At 38.5% G+C, this 16,380-nt stretch overlaps 1 protein-coding gene and 1 long non-coding RNA gene across 2 annotated transcripts; both read left to right on the forward strand.

Annotated features, from left to right (window-relative positions):
- Positions 1 to 802: 802 nt before the first annotated feature.
- On the forward strand, positions 803 to 8,180 carry LOC148842427 (IAA-amino acid hydrolase ILR1-like 4). The gene is made up of 5 exons (XM_088956516.1): positions 803 to 1,496; positions 1,746 to 1,871; positions 6,535 to 6,849; positions 7,341 to 7,469; positions 7,560 to 8,180. Exons 1-5 carry the CDS (start codon positions 1,116 to 1,118, stop codon positions 7,965 to 7,967), a joined length of 1,359 nt encoding a protein of 452 aa, XP_088812642.1. The 5' UTR covers positions 803 to 1,115; the 3' UTR covers positions 7,968 to 8,180.
- Positions 8,181 to 14,106: 5,926 nt separating this feature from the next.
- LOC148842428 (uncharacterized) lies at positions 14,107 to 14,693 on the forward strand. Its single transcript, XR_016102805.1, has 2 exons — positions 14,107 to 14,309; positions 14,421 to 14,693. It is a non-coding gene; the product is annotated as an uncharacterized LOC148842428 (long non-coding RNA).
- Positions 14,694 to 16,380: the final 1,687 nt, after the last annotated feature.

Here is a 16,380-nt window from a genome sequence, read left to right on the forward strand (position 1 = left end):
TGAATCAACTATTAAATGTATTCAAAATTCATTGAGCACGTCGTTATTGTCAAGAGATAATGTGTCAACTTCATATCATCCAATTAGAATCTGGCAACGTGTTCACCATCTATTTCATGTCAGCTTTGCAGATGGATGCACTATTAATAATTTCCTTAACCCCTTTTTTTCCGAAATTGCGAGGTTTGATTTATTAGCACTGGAAAGAAAAAACCAGTTAATACACCAACAATCTAGCCCTAATTGATTATAAATGAATCAGCATATTGTCATTTTTCTGTATTATGTATAAACATGTCAATTCATATAACTGTAGCTTAATCAACCCAATCTTGTCAATTCACATGTGTATAAACATGTCAATTCACAGTTGATAATGAAAATATTCCCAATGCACAACATTAAAAAGGAATTCTTACCTAAAGGTTTTGATCAATCACAAATCCTGCGAATTTTGATTTTTTTTCCACTAGTGTATTATATTTTTATTGAGGGGTTCCGGATTGTTATACTACCATGCGATATTGAGTTTTACTTGCAGTAATCAGATAGGATAATTGGACCGGTTCTTAATCTTTAATAGGGTTTGAGTCGGCGAGTCAGGACTGATTCTGGTTCCGTACATTTATTTAACGATTTGGACCGGGCCTACCCTAAAGACCTAACCTACTAACAGATTACAGCATTCATCTCCATCGTACATGCATTAAAGAAAGCTGGTCAAAGGATGAAACTTGGGCAGACCAGACCAGGGTTGTGGGTTGAGCTTTCATTAAAATCTAAAGGAACTGAAAATTCCTTCAAATCGGATCTTAAAACCAAAATGCTGTAAATATAAACCAGAAGAAATTGCAATATGTGAAGATCTTTTTTTTATTTTTTTTACGAGAGTGTGAAGATCAATTATGTAATGATAAACTGTGGAGGAGCCGCCTCCCTTTCTCCACACCGTGCGCAGGTCACGTGCTTTTCGTACGTCGTGTCCGTTTGAACAGGATGTCAGGAGTCAGGACCCTCGCTTGTTCACAACACTTGTACTCAGAGCCCATCGCTGCTCCTCTCAAGATATTTTTCCCCCTTCATCTTCAGACTGGATGCTTGAAGCCTGAATTTCCATGCTTAATCTTAGAGATAACATGGAATTCTCCACATGGGTCTGTTTGATTTTTATACTTCATCTGTTTTTGCCGATGCCCGTTTCATCAGATTCTTCTTTAAGCTCAAAAGGTTTTGCGGAAATCTCTGCGAACTTCCTCAATCTTGCCAAAAAACGAGAGCTTGCCGATTGGATGATAGGTATTAGGATGAAAATACATGAGAACCCAGAACTTGGTTACCAGGAATTCGAGACCAGTAAGCTTATCAGGGCAGAACTGGATAAGATGGGCATCCCTTACAAACACCCAGTTGCCGTTACTGGTGTTGTTGGTTTTATCGGAACCGGAGGACCGCCTTTTGTCGCGATAAGAGCAGACATGGATGCTCTCCCTATGCAGGTTTTGTTGAATTTTGGTAATCTTGTTTCTTTTTCTTTTGTTGTTTCATGTAAGATAGGGTTGGTCCTTTTGCTGGTTGCAGAGTGGTGGTTTACATTTTGGGTTAGTGAGCTTTAATTGTTAAAAGTTATAGTGGGGGAGAATACAAGAGCGGAAGCAACAGTTTTGTGGTTTTATGAATGTCGGTGGAGTTTGTTAAGATCAAGGTTTTGCAATTTGGCTTGATGGGTTTTCCTTGTGATTTAATAGGAGAATGTGGAGTGGGAGCACAAGAGTAAAATCCCTGGGAAGATGCACGCATGCGGGCACGATGCCCATGTTGCAATACTGCTTGGTGCCGCAAAAATCCTTCAGGAGCATCAAAATAATTTACAGGTTTACACTTCTTTGTTTTTTTAACTTCCAAAATTTCTTCTTTGATGTGGGCTACTGAGTCTTGACTATTTTACTAGGTTGCTATCCTGTGTCGATTTGGCAATTGACTCATGAGGTTTATGACATAGAGTGTTAGTAGTACCAGAAGGCTAGGTATAAGCCTTCCAAGGTTAGGTCCTTAGTGCGGCCACTTTGTACCAAAAGAAGCTCCAAAGTTTGGCCCTCCCAAGACGGATGGATGAGGCCAGACATTGGGCTATACCCTTAGTTAACTTAGGAGATGCATTTCATTAAACTCAACTTGAAAAGAAGGAACAGAACAAGGAAAGAATGATTACTTTCTTGTTGTCAGGGTATCTATATTACTGTGCTCTCATTTATGCATAAGAATTCTATTATTATTATTATTTTTTTAACTTGAACGAAAAGATTTGGTTAAAAAAGTCCAAGAGGTGTTACAAGAAAAGGTTTGGATAGTTAAACAAAAAATTTGGCTCCTTCCAAGCTGTACAAGTTTTACAATATATACAAAGCTCTATAGAAGTGAAGTACATTTCTACCTTATTAACACCCAACCTTGTTAATCCATCTTCAGTGTCATTTCAGTACCTAGATATCCATCTCAAGATATGGGTGCAGTTTCTCAAATGAAAGCATATCTCATTTAGAGTCCATTTGGAAGGGCTTCAGTGCTCATTGAGCTGCATTGATTGAGCCGCTCCAGTTCGCTCGCTCACCAAAGCTCCGAGAACCCCCTATTTGCTTATGTTGTTCATTTATTCATTGCAATAAAATATCTTCTTAAAAGGCAATGAAAGTTGTAAAATCATTATTTTTTATGTGAGAAATAAGAATTTCAGACCCTAACATAGACATATTTGGGCTTGCCTCGAGGGGCATGCTGCAAAGGCGACTCATAGAATCAAGAATGCAATATGTTTTACATCACATTAACTACTTGAAGCAATGCAATTAAGGAAAAAAAGAGATTGTGGGTTTTACATGCTTGAAAATGCTTTATATGTTTGCTTTTATTTTTAAATTTTCATTTGAATACACTTTACATGTTATGTTTATGTATTTTAATTTTAGATAATAGTTTTTTTAAATCATTTATTTTAAAATTTAAGTTTACATTTCTATTGACATTATGTTTAATATTTTTTAAAATTTTTGGCATTTTTTGGAATTTTCTGACATTTTTTTTTATTTTTACCTTTTTTTTTTGTAATTTTGTGCCTTTACTAAAAAGGTGCGTGCCTCGCCTTGTGCCTTGTGCCTTGCGCCTCAGGCACAAATTGGCCCTTGCGCTTTGCGCTTTTAAAACACTTATCCATCCTTCTAAAACTAGGGATACCTATATGGTTACTTCCAGGTAGCTTGTGGCCATGGGCCTTGGTAGGGGAAGGCCCTAAGGCCAATAACTGTTGGGGACCCAACTCATCATGTTCTGGGTTGGTTGACTCACTACACAGTGTTGGGTTGGTGAGGTTGGGGCCCATAATAGTATAGGTGGATTAGTATGCTGGAAATACTTTAGTATAGTCTAATTGCTCTCCTGTAGGGGTGTAAACGAATCGAATTCGAATCGGATCAGGCAATATCCAAATTTGAATCGGATTAGAAAATCCGATATCCGAATTCGATTTGATATCCGACGGATATTGAAAATTAATATCCGAATTAGAATCCGATTAAATATTCAAATATTCGTTTTGATTCGAATTCGATTAATTAATTATTTTAGATAATTAATAAATATATGAAATAAATATTTTATCGATATAAAGTATATAAATATATAAATTATTTATATAACTTCATTATTATATATATTATATAAAATATTTTATATATTATGCATAAGAATTAAATAATCGGTTGAATTCAGATATTTATCAAATCGAATAAGGTCATATCCAAATTCGAATCTGATTAACTATTCGGTAAGAATAGGATATCCGAATTTGACCGATTAGATAATCGAATTATCCAAATTCGATTCGATTATGTCGAATATCGAATTTGAAATCGGATTTTCGAATACTGTTGACACCCCTACTATCCTGTTTGAGTGGGCTGGGTTTGAGGCCTTGTAAATGGTAATTATGGCCTTCCAGCTTGAAGTCCATGGTCAGACTGACCCAATCACACATCATGGGAACCACAGGACTCCTAGCACCAATTCAGTCCTCTGAAGTCTAAGGGATGTAGGTCCACCTTCAATTCGTTTTGTTTCACCCTTAATTCCACCCCCTGCATATCCCTTCACACCTTAATTGATGCCCAATTGCCATGTGGACCGGGAATGGTTATAAGGCTGGATTGGCAGACCAAGTTATTTGGCCAATTAGTCTATAACAAAATTGAGTGTTTAATCATTGTCAATCAAAATCGCCACTTATTGCCCTTGGACCACCCTATGCGCATGGTCTGTAGTGACATGGAGCCTGTAAGGGCTTGAAGGGAGATCTCCTTAATTTCCTCCCCTGTCTATGGTCTAAGCCCTAGTATGGTCAACTAGTCCTTTGTCTTCAAAATTTTCATCTTGAAAAAGGAATAATTGTTTCCGTTTGCACTTAGATCCGGTACCAAATTTGTTGTCAAAATTGTGGCAGAGGCCCTGTTCTCAACAGTCTGCATCTTCTCCCAGGTTAGTTTCCTAATAGGGAGGGAGCCCTATGGCTTTCACTGTGTAAGTATCAAGTCTTGCCAAGGGAGATTTGAGTATTGGCCCTTGTGGCTTAGTGAATTTCTTGAGCTTACCATAGCCTTTTCAAGCCACTTGTACACCCTAGCCACTAGCTTCTCAAACTCTTGTTGGTTATCCCAGACCATCTCGATTTGTTTGAGTTTAGATAAGACGCTATCATAGTCATCGAAGACTGAGCGAGCACATGGTGCTTCGGTAAAGTCAACCCAAGGAACCTGATGATGAGAGCGCTGGTACCACTAAAACCAGATTATGGCCTCCTCCTCCAAATGGATTGAAGCTTCTGAGACTCGATGGTGGCTCAGCACTTCATTATATCCAAAGTTAAAGTTCAGTATAGAAAACCCCAGAAATAGGATCATCACCTGAGAATGTTGGAAATTTGACTTTTGCAGATCTATACAAAATGAAGTTGGATCAGCAATTGCCTCCCTGACTAGAGCTTTCCACCTCACTCTCCCAATTCTCCTGTTGGCTGTTGGAAGAAATCCTCTCGTACTGAGACACAATTGCTGAGAGGGTTTCTTTCAGGTCCTTCAGATCTCTGGAGACCTTCTGCAGCTCCCCTTTGATCTTATCCATTCGCTTATCTGCCACTGATGATTGAGTGATCGTCATTGTCATCGGAGCTGGCTGTTATCTTTCCGGGCTTTGATACCAATTTGGTGAGATACTGCTCACTGCAGGGGCTTCTTCAAGGGAGCCTAAGCCTAAACAAGAGGGAAAGAGAGGAGAAAAGGATATTCTGAATTCAGCAGTGCCTTTGCCCTTTGTCAATACCCTTTTACATAGTTGCATTGATTTTGCATTACAAGCAATTATAACTAACTAGCCCTACATGTCTTATGGATATAGATGTATCTGGCAGGTGGGCCATTTGCTGGGGAAGAGCAATCTGCTTGCTTGGCTGGCTCATGAGCATTATTTTGGGCTGGGCCCTAGCTCTCAGTAGAGCCACAAGATAAACCATGAAAATACTAGTCCATTGATTTAGCATAACTCTGAAAAATTACCACAAGTTTCAAATCCTAGAGTCAATTGTCTCAAGGAAAATGAGAATACCAACCAATGGTAAATTACCTATTGTCCAACATGGCCAAAAGCATGGTCATGTGTTAGATCAGGACTGTTGTCCTCAAAGCTCAGTCTCCAAATATCCCTACTCTTAATTTTCAGGAAAACCCACCCCATCCTGTTAGTCACATATCCTCAACAATTACAGTCCTTTGGTTTACCAAATTTTGGATGTTGCGCCATTCTCTGATTGAGCTCAAAGTTTACAGGTCACTTATTTAGAGAATAAGCTTCAATATGAGCAGTTCTAAATGTGTTCGACCATGCCATCCTGCAGATAACTAACCTGCAGATGACCCAAGAACTGCCCTCATCTTAAAACCTTATTCAAGTCTTTCAGTGTAGTCATTACCATATTAACATGATTAATGTATTTGAGTAGAAATGAACTCCTAGAACTATATCAATGCATATAATACAATGTCAAAATTGTTCCTCATGTTCCTTGAAAGTTTTGTGGTTAACCAACTTTTCTTGAATTGCCATTGTATCTGTGGTAAGAATAATTACCTCTAATTCATATATAAGGAACAATCAGAACTTCATTCTTTATAAGGTTGTTCAATGACCTATAATTTGATCCCTGAAAATGAGATAATGCATCAAATAGAATATTATTGAATAAATAGGTGAAGCAATACTTTGGCAGCAAAATTGGATCACCTAATGCCTATTCAAGCTTCCATTTGGGGAGGATCTTTGGTGGTTTCTGCTTCATTCTTGTGATTTGTGGAGAAGGATTCCATCAAATTGTTTCTATTTTGTAGAATATCTACAAATACAAGGCTTTTTTTTTTTTTTTTGCTTAATTACAATATAAAAAAATCGTTATTAGTTATGCTGGAATTGTCACAGTTATTTTTGTTGTTTACACAGGGAACTGTTGTTCTTGTTTTCCAACCAGCTGAGGAAGGAGGTGGAGGAGCAAAGAAAATGTTAGATGCTGGTATATTGGAGAATGTTGAAGCTATCTTTGGTCTGCATGTCTCTGTTGATTTACCTATTGGTAAGGTAGCCTCCAGACCTGGGCCTATTATGGCTGGAAGTGGCTTCTTTGAGGCAGTAATAAGTGGAAAGGGGGGTCATGCAGCTATTCCGCAACACACAATAGATCCAATATTAGCAGCTTCCAATGTGATTGTTAGCTTGCAACATCTTGTTTCTCGTGAAGCTGATCCTCTGGATTCACAGGTAAATTGCTGTCTTTTCATGCCAAAACAACTTAAATACAAGAATACATTGACTTTTATACCCTTATTGATTGGAATGAACTAACAGTCAATTGACAACCTGTATTCCTGCTTCTTTCTCAGCCCTATGTTGCAATTCTCTGTGGTTTCTTATTGTTATTTTTGCATTATAGAACACAAGTCCTTCAAAGTTTCAGCTAAAGGTTTTAATTTCCTCGTCTGAATCTTTTCATGGTTAGAGCATATTAACAGTAGTGGCTTTAAGGAAGAAAAAGAAAAAAAGAGGAAAAGGACAATGGGTCTCTACAATTAACACATGTCATATCTATCAGGAACATCACCTTTGTATATGGTTAATATTTTGCAAATGGATGATGTTATTTAGCACCCTCATCTTCGACTGTACCACAGCTTCTGTATTTTCATTCATGGAATGGCAGATCATTTGTTTGTATTCGTGTATTATATTCATCTTGGTTGCTATACTTGCAGGTGGTAACAGTTGCAAAATTCCAAGGAGGTGGTGCATTTAATGTAATTCCAGATTCTGTTACCATCGGTGGGACCTTCCGAGCCTTTTCAAAGGAAAGCTTTATGCGGCTTAAGCAAAGAATTGAGGAGGTATAATGGTTGAGCATTTTGCATTTTAACCAGAATTCACTCAATTCAGTCATTTATGGAGGCCAATTAATCTTCTGATGCAACTGACAGGTTATCACCGGACAAGCTGCAGTACAGAGATGCAGTGCAACAGTTGACTTCTTTTTAGACCAGAAGCCCCATTTCCCTGTAACTGTAAACAGCGAAAACTTGCACGAGTACTTCCAACAAGTAGCAGGTGACATGTTGGGCATCCGTAATGTAAAAGATATGCAGCCATTGATGGGATCAGAGGACTTTGCTTTTTTCTCAGAGGCAGTACCTGGATATTACTTCCTCCTTGGGATGAAAAATGATACACGCGGGAAGCTTGAACCAGGGCATTCGCCCTATTTCACAATCAATGAAGATGCATTACCCTATGGGGCAGCCCTACAAGCATCGTTGGCTGCAAGGTACCTCCTTGAATTCCACCCAAAATCTCACTTTCAAGAAACCAAGTTTCACGATGAACTATAGGGTGCTGTTTCTTCCTCTTCACCTTCGTGATATCTTCTGTTTAGGATTTTCTCAGAATTTAAACACCATCCATCCATAGCGTATGAAGCTATGCAGTTATATATTAGTACTGGATATTGGATTCAAAACCATGAACCTGCTATGGTTGTAAATTTAGTTGCATTGGTAAATTGGAGACTAAATCCATGCACGTAATATTGTTTCTAGTTTCTACCCTTGGCGATTGTTTGAAAACTGTAGTATTTCCCTTCCACATACAGCTGTAAAAACTTGTTTGCAGTAAGGTTGCAAGCACATTTTTTTTTCTTTTTTGTTTTAAGGTCAATAGGTCATAAGGCGGTGTGCCTCATAACCATGTTCATTAATTCAACTGCTCACGATTTATAATCTTGTAAAAGATAACAGAATGTAGAAAAGATGGACACACACACAGACCACGTATGAATGTGGTTAACAGTTAGGACATGGTTGCAAGCACAATTAAGCAAACTTACAAGTAGACATGGAAATCCCAGCCATAACTAGATTATACAGTTCGGCTATGGTTAAGTGTAGAAAAATAAGAGCACATTTTTTAAGGTTCTAGATAAGTTAAGGTCATAAAAGATAAGATGGAGAGAAATCGAACAAAGTTTTTGGATGTATGCCTAAATATCAATTTTGCGGGGTAGGTTATTTATTTATTCACTTGTTTACTTGCAATGACATGAGATGAGCTTGTTTTATAACTTTATATTATTGTCGGGCTTTCAGATTGGCATCCGATATTAAAGCTCGCCACACTTTTTATTTATTTATTTATTTTTATAAACAGGTTAACAGGGATGCTGGGTTGAGTATTTATCTGGAATATTTTTTTATCAGATCTCATAATGAAAAAGAGACTGAGGTAAGGTCTCATTTCAGTGGTTTTAAGCATGGATTTCAAAACTGGACTGGACCAGACGGTCAGACCAGAAAAACTGGAAACCAGTCACCTAACCGGTTCTATTTTACCTCAGAACTGTCATTTTGTCAAAAAATTGTTGATTTGGTCAGTAAGCCGTTGACTCAAGGCGGTCGAATTGTTCGAACCATCTAGTGGTTTTTGACTGTTTTTTATTATTTTATTATTTTTTAATTGTCAGAATGGGCTGTCCATTTGGTTCAAATGGTTGGACCGTTTGACTCAAGAACGGGACCCTGAACGGTTTGTTGTCTAGTTTTGTTTTAAAATCCTTGATTTTAAGAAATAACCTGGACAGAACTGGGTTGTTAGCCTAGAGTCTAGTAGGAAATGGGAAAAGTTTTACAGCCACCGCATCTTGACTATATATTTCTTGGGCCAAAGGCAGACTAGGGCCTCTAAGGAGGATTTTTTTTTACCCCTAAGTTTACTGCAGTGGAGGGCAGCCACCTTAAATTTTATTAGTTAAAGGTAGAAAGATAGATATAGCCCATATAGGGGAGGACATAGCCCGTCTTGCCCTAAAACCGAAATACAAAGCACAGAATCTCACCATCTCAACCCAGCCAAGAAAAGCCATAAAAAGAAAAATAATACATATACAAACTAAAGCAAAAAAAAAAAAAAAAAAAAAAAAAACCATTACCTTATACGAAAAACAGGAAGTCTTCGGTAATCTTTTTAAAGCTTTACAAGATCGTGTGGAATGTTTTTGCATTGAGTTGTATTCAAGAAAGTTTTTCTGATGAATTCCTCTATTGGCCAAGAAGTCCGTACATCGATTTTCCTCTCTAAAAGCGAGAGAATTTTATTTGCATAATAAAGCTCACTTTCTTAATTTTAAGCCAAATATAAGTAATTTTACAAGGAACGATGAACTTACCAGGACATATATCACTGTCAATTTCAACCTCTTCCATGGAGGATCTATTTCCAACATGAGAAAGCAGTTTGATATCGAGATATTGACACACTGGATGTACAAAAATTGGATATCAGGAGTTATGATTAAATGAGAAATAAGTTTTTTTTTGGGGGAAAATTTTCAATCAGTACCCTGTATTTTGGTTCAAATGACAATTTGGTCCCCAAACTTTAAAATGCGACAATTTTGTACCCAAACTTTTAAAATGTGACAATCTACTACTTACAGTTAATCAACCATTAAGTGACATTTGAAAAGTCAAAAAGACCCTTCGAATGTCATCTAATTCTCTTTATCAACCATCCAAACTTTGACAAAAAACTGAATAGTTACAAATCCCAGCCTCCTCAAAAAAAAATGGTCACTGTTTAGAAGAGTCTAGAATTTGGGACTGTTCATTTTATTGTTAATGTTTACATGGTTGATAAAGAGAATTAGATGACATTCTTAGGGCATTTTTGACTTTTCAAGTATCATTTAACAGCTGATTAACGGAATGTCCAAACTCAGTATTTAATACTTATGATACTAATTTTTTTTTTTTTTGCCAAAAGGAAAGGAAAATATTTATATAGAAAAAGTTACATGAGGGGACTGTCTCGAGTTGTAGCGAACACGGATTAGACCCTTACAAGACAAGTAAGCTAAAAGGTGTGCTGCCTGGTTCTGTTGCCTTACAATATGTGCAAAATGTATATAATTAAAAGAGTTAATGAGTCATCTCAAGTGACTTTTATGTAACTGTTCGATCCAGTAAGCAACTCGATCTGTTCTTGCAAAATCTACATCTACTAAAGTAGCATTATCTGTATATACCAAAAGACGAGCAATACCATAGAGAGAGACGTTTGCAGTCCACTTAACATGACTCGAATTTTAGTGTCATAGCTTGAGAGTGCCCATGAAGGTCTTCCTTCTGCAATGGTGTAAGTTTTTGTGCCTTGTTGGATGATGAAGCCTTGTCCTGTAGCACCTGAAGTTGGATCATAAGAGCCATAAGTAAATAAACAAGGCACGTGACTAGAAGATGGTAGTTGGTGTTGAGGTGACCTGCCCTCATTTGTTGGATGATCCCATTGGAAGGACATTGCTAAATTAACCACTTGCATGGGATCCAGATCAATATTTTCGAATATTTTCTTGTTCCTTGCATTCCATATATGATAAATGATCAAAGCAAATCTACTTAGATTTGTTATTGCTTGTTGCTTATCCAATATTGAATGCATCCTTATAGACCAATTAATGACGATAGTGTGAATCAGGTCCTGACCTATGGTAGAGGGGTTTAAGCCAATTTGGGCACCAAACCAAATAGCTCGTGCAAATGGGCACTGAAAAAGGAGATGATGAAGTGTTTCTTCTTGTACTTTGCAAAAAAAGCAAAGCCAATCCTATTCATTTAACCAGGGTGAACACTTTTTTTTTTTTTGAGCAAACCGTTCCAAAAGACATTCCAAAGAAAAATTTGGAATCTGTATGGCACTTTTAGCTGCCATAGTAATTTCCAGTTAAAATATGTGGAGGATACTGAAGCCCCTAAAGATGAGAAGAGTTGATATGCCGATTTGACTGAATAGATGCTTGATGTATTGTACTTCCAAACTAGTAGGTTGCTGGTTTGGCTAGGCTCTGGTGTCACTTCCAGTATGTATTGGAAAGTGGAAGCATGAAAAAACTCTTGTAGTTGAAGGAGGTTCCAAGATCCATTAGAATTTATTAGTTCTGAGACTTTCAATTTAGGCCGTTGTGATTGAAATATTGAGGTTGGCGATGGAACTTGTCCTGGCAGTGTAAGAACCCAAGGGTTGTGGTAGGTTGATATTGTCGTACCATCCTTGGTTGACCATAGTAAGTTGGGTCTTAGCAGAAGTGCCATCCTACGGGCTTGTTGCCACCATTGTGAATTGTATTTGCCTTTTTTTTGTAGAGAAGATAGAGGTGTTTGGAAAATACCTGGACTTGATATGCATGCTCCATAAACCTTGGCTATCCGTTAGTAGCCTCCATACCTATTTACTAAACATTGCCTGATTCATAGAGTCAAAAGATCTAAAACCCAAACCTCCATGGTTTTTTGGTAGACATACCTTCCTCCAAGCAATGGTATGATGGGAATTTTTGTTGCAATCCCCCCACCAGAAGGTTCTTATCATTTTGTCAAGAGACGAGGTGGTTGACTTTGGTAAAATAGATGTTGACATGGGGTATACAGGGATTGCTTGCAGAACTGATTTAACTAATGTGGTTCTACTCGCTTGTGACAATAACTTAAAGCTCCAAGAACCAATTTTCAAATGTACCCTTTCAATGACCTCCTTATGAGAGCCACTGAGACAGATGTCTATACCAACTTGAATGCCAAGATATTTGGATCCAAGCAGGGGTTTCTTTACATGAAGCATATGCGAGAAGAATTTCCTGTGGTGTTGAGGTACATTCTTACTGAAAAAATGCTTGACTTAGAGTAATTTATGTTTTTTACCAGATATGGCTTCAAAAGACTGCAAGATTTTAACCTGAGTTATATCCGCCTTACATAAGAGGATGCAGTCATCTGCAAATAGAAGGTGAGTGATGGGGGAATTATTCCGACTAATTTTCAGTCCTTCAAATTTCCCGGCTGTAGAGGCTTGGCATAACATGTGTAAGAACTTCTTTACCTATGATAAAAAGGTAAAGAGAAATGGGATCACCTTACCGGACTCATTGATTCAATTTGAAGTGGTCATATGATTCCCCTGCCAATTTAATGGAAAAGGTAGTAGCGGATATGCATTGATAGATCATGTTACACCATTTGGTTGGAAACTCCATATTCTGAAGAACGTGGTATAGAAAAAACCAGCCCATCCGATCAAATGCTTTGGACATGTCCAATTTGAGAGCTATGAAACCCTGACCTTTTTTTGTTGTTTCATTTTGTGGAGAAGCCAAAAGAATATTGTTTGAGATTTGTTTTCCTTTGAGAAATCCTGATTGAAAAGGTGAGATCAACTCTTGCAAAATCAGGTCTTGTGGCCATCCATTTTGTTATTATTTTGTAGATCACATCGCATAGGCTGATAGGCCGAAAACTTGAAGTATCCACTACTTGGTTGTTTTTTTGGAATAAACACCAAGTTTGTGCTATTTATCTCTTTGGACAAAAATTCAATGTTAAAAATTTTCAGTGACATTTCCAAGATGTCTGGTCCAACCTGCTCCCAAAAATACTAATAAAAATAAGGGGCGAATCCATCGGGGCCAAGAGCCTTATGTGGATTTAGTTGTTTGATCACCAATGTTAGCTCTTCTAAAGTGAGTAGAAGCAACAATGATTCCTTGTGGGATGGAGATAAGATAGGAAGTGGAATAAAAGATAACATGACTGGGTCGAATGATTCTTGTTGTCATCCAATATCCAATATTGATTTCTTGAATAATTGGGCAATGGCTAACCGATCTGAAGTCCAAGAGCCTTCTGTGGTTTTTAGCTAGTCTATATTATTTTGAGTTTTTTTTGCTTTGTCAAATGATGAAAGAATCTTATGTTTTTATCCCCTTCCTGAAGCCACAACTCTCAAGATTTGAACCTCCATAATTGTTGTTTTTCAAACCAGTAATGATACTATTTTGTAAGAGACTAGAGTTGCTCATGACTTTGGTTGTCCAATAATGATACTACTTTTTCGACAGCTTGAGAATGTTGCTTTATATTAGACCAAAGTGTCCTTTATTCCATGAGTTGAGGGCTGATTTGCAGTATTTCAGCTTGGTGATTACTTGGCGAGCAAGGGAGCCTTGGACTGGCTGATTCCAAGAGTCAGAAACATTCTGGCTTATGTAAGAAATGGAGGTGAAATTTGCTTCCAGCTTGAGAATGTTGTTTTGTAGGTTATAGCTGATTGGTCATGTTTTGTGATGATATTTTGTTGCCTTAAAAAACGTCAAAGAAAACAAATTTTCATTCTGTACATATTATACCTGACGTTTGTCCACAAATTTTCATTCATAACCTTAAGGAAAAAAATGAGGATCTAGCCAGCCCATCATATTTGTCATTGTATTGGAGCTCCCAACACCTGGGGCTGTCCCACGTCAGTCACGGTTGGTCACACCATCACCGCCCGCTTATCGTGTGGGACCTTTCATAAATAGAAGGACGATTTGTTGGATTCGTCATTTTGAGGTATTTGGGTCCATAACCAAACCAGGGGTACAGACTACCACAAGTATCACGCAAATGTGGATCAAATGATAAGGTTCTGGTTCTAGCGTCCTCCACTGAAATTGGTTCCATGAATTAATTGGCCCTGAAGCTGAAGGTGCCCTCCCTCCCTTAGACAATAGACAATTGATGACGACAAAGCACAAGCACGCCCCGCCAATTACGGAAAGGGGCACACCAGTGACCAGTCTACACTCCACTACCGAAAAAGAGAACCAAGCTTAAGTTATGAACACTGGATATTACCTCCTCGCCCGCAAGGTACACAAGTGGTTCGACTATCAAAACAAAAGCTAGTCTATAAGTAGTTGTTCATTGAGATCCAACGGTTGCAACACTAACGCCTAGTTTCTGTCGAGTCATTTTCTCCAGATCAAATCATGAGTAGCAATGGCCTTATGGAGCATGGCCTTCCAACGCCAAATACGGCAAAAACTTTTTGGTTCACCATCACTAGTGTAGAGGAGAGGAGAGGAGGCTGTGTTTGGTTTGAAGGAAAAGGTAGGGAGGGAACTAAGGAACCTTCTAGATGAAGGAAAGGTACCATCGCGTTCATTTCAAGTAATTAATAACTGTTTCTTTTCATTTTGAAATTATTACTTGAAAAAATAGAGCAGGAAAAGAAATGAAGAGGAGAGAAACGACATTTTTTCGGCTAACAATTTGCTGCTATAGGCAAGACAGTGATCTATCTTTAACCTACAAACACATATTATAAATTTATAATAGAGATAATACATAATTGTTCGACTAAGTTAATCCATACCAAGAATTAAGATATATCGGAGAAATCCATTTAGAACACTTATATAACTGCAATATCAAAACGCGAATGCCTCAGATTAGAGAGAGAAATTCATACACATTTTATATTATAAAAGTTTCTCTAACTACATAAAACGCTAAACATTCAGAAAATCGCCCATCTGAAGCAGATTCAAAGGATTTACTCCAGAATGCTTTCATCACAATCTCCGATCCGCAGCAGAAAAACGATCCGAACAATGCAGCAAGGAAAAGGCGACATACGTACACCACAAACCACAGGAAACGGAGAAATCTAAAAGACGCAACTGTATACGATAGGAAAGCTCTGAAAGTCAGAGATTGAGAGAGAAAGATAGATCTCCGTACTTGTATCTTCAACGGAACAGGGATCCAAAGCAAAAGGCCACGAAGGAGACGAGAAAAGCAGCGGCGAAGGAGGGAGAGACAGCACCGGCCACTGAGGTGGGGCTGGGAGCTGGAGCATCAGTAGCATGAACATATCCGACGGTAGAAAATATGGCAAGGAGGAGTGCCATTACAGCAACGAAAGAGGCTCTGCAACCGAACCCCTCCATATCTCTTTGCTTAGGGTAGTGGCTTGGTGAATCCTTTCCGGGAAGGCGGAAGGCGGAAGGCGGAACGCGAGAGATAGAGAGGCTTCTGTGCTTTCACGCCGGAGAGATTCTGATCACCTTGCGAGGGATAAACAGAGGGTGAACAGGAATATTTATAGAGTGAGAATGGGAGAATAATTTGGAGAAAGGAAACTGATTGGACGGGCAGTCGGGCAGGCTGCCCCTCCAGACAGCCTGGTTTCTAGGTAGAATGACAACTGGCTACAATGGGCCCATCGATTGCGTCAAAGGGTCTCCTTCGCTTCGCTTGCGTTCACTCGCTTCCGACCACGCGCTCAGCTCAGGACTCACTAACGACTCACTCGATTTTTCTTCTTCGTTCATTGTGAGAATCGCTGCGATTGTTCGGTTTTTCTTTTCTTTTTCCCCTCGAAAGGCCGAAACATGAATGTGGTCTCTGGAATCTTCTTCTTCTTCTTCTCGCTTTGTTCGACTTTTCTTTTTTTATTTTACACAAATGAGTCATTATTGATTAATTTTTAATTAATTAATAGCAAATAACGACGTGGATGACTGGATGCGTTGCCTTATGAAGTTGAATCAAACGTGCGAACACTCGAATAGTTGAATAGATAGGAAGAAAACAAGAAATTCTATGGAGGATAGAATGGGAATATAATTATATGTCTTCATTTGATGATAAGTTCACGACTCACGAGGTCGCGTTTTGAGCTTTGACGTGGGGATGGGGCATGGAGGGGAGAGAGAGAGAGTATTTTCCGTTTGATAAGTAGGGGTGCAATTCGGCGGGCAGGTTGGGTCGGGTTGAAGGTCACGTCAATCTCAACCTTCAAGCCGATCGCCCAACCCAAGCCCCTCTCCGAGAGTCTGAGTCTCTCTCCATTCCCACGTCAAAGCTCAAAACGCGAGTTCAAGAACGTGATAATCAACAAATATCCAAGGCCAATCTTTAGTTTAGGCCAAAAAGG

This window comes from Nelumbo lutea, chromosome 8, assembly GCF_056320005.1.
Source record: "Nelumbo lutea isolate HS-2025 chromosome 8, American lotus-T2T, whole genome shotgun sequence".
Lineage (NCBI taxonomy): Eukaryota > Viridiplantae > Streptophyta > Magnoliopsida > Proteales > Nelumbonaceae > Nelumbo > Nelumbo lutea.

Excerpts from the sequence above, each read along its gene's own strand:
- LOC148842427 (XM_088956516.1), top strand. The coding sequence starts at position 1,116 with ATGCTTAATCTTAGAGATAACATGGAATTCTCCACATGGGTCTGTTTG. Across the intron at positions 1,872-6,534 it reads AGCATCAAAATAATTTACAG|GGAACTGTTGTTCTTGTTTT; the intron begins GTTTACACTTCT and ends TTGTTTACACAG. Across the intron at positions 7,470-7,559 it reads TTAAGCAAAGAATTGAGGAG|GTTATCACCGGACAAGCTGC; the intron begins GTATAATGGTTG and ends TGCAACTGACAG.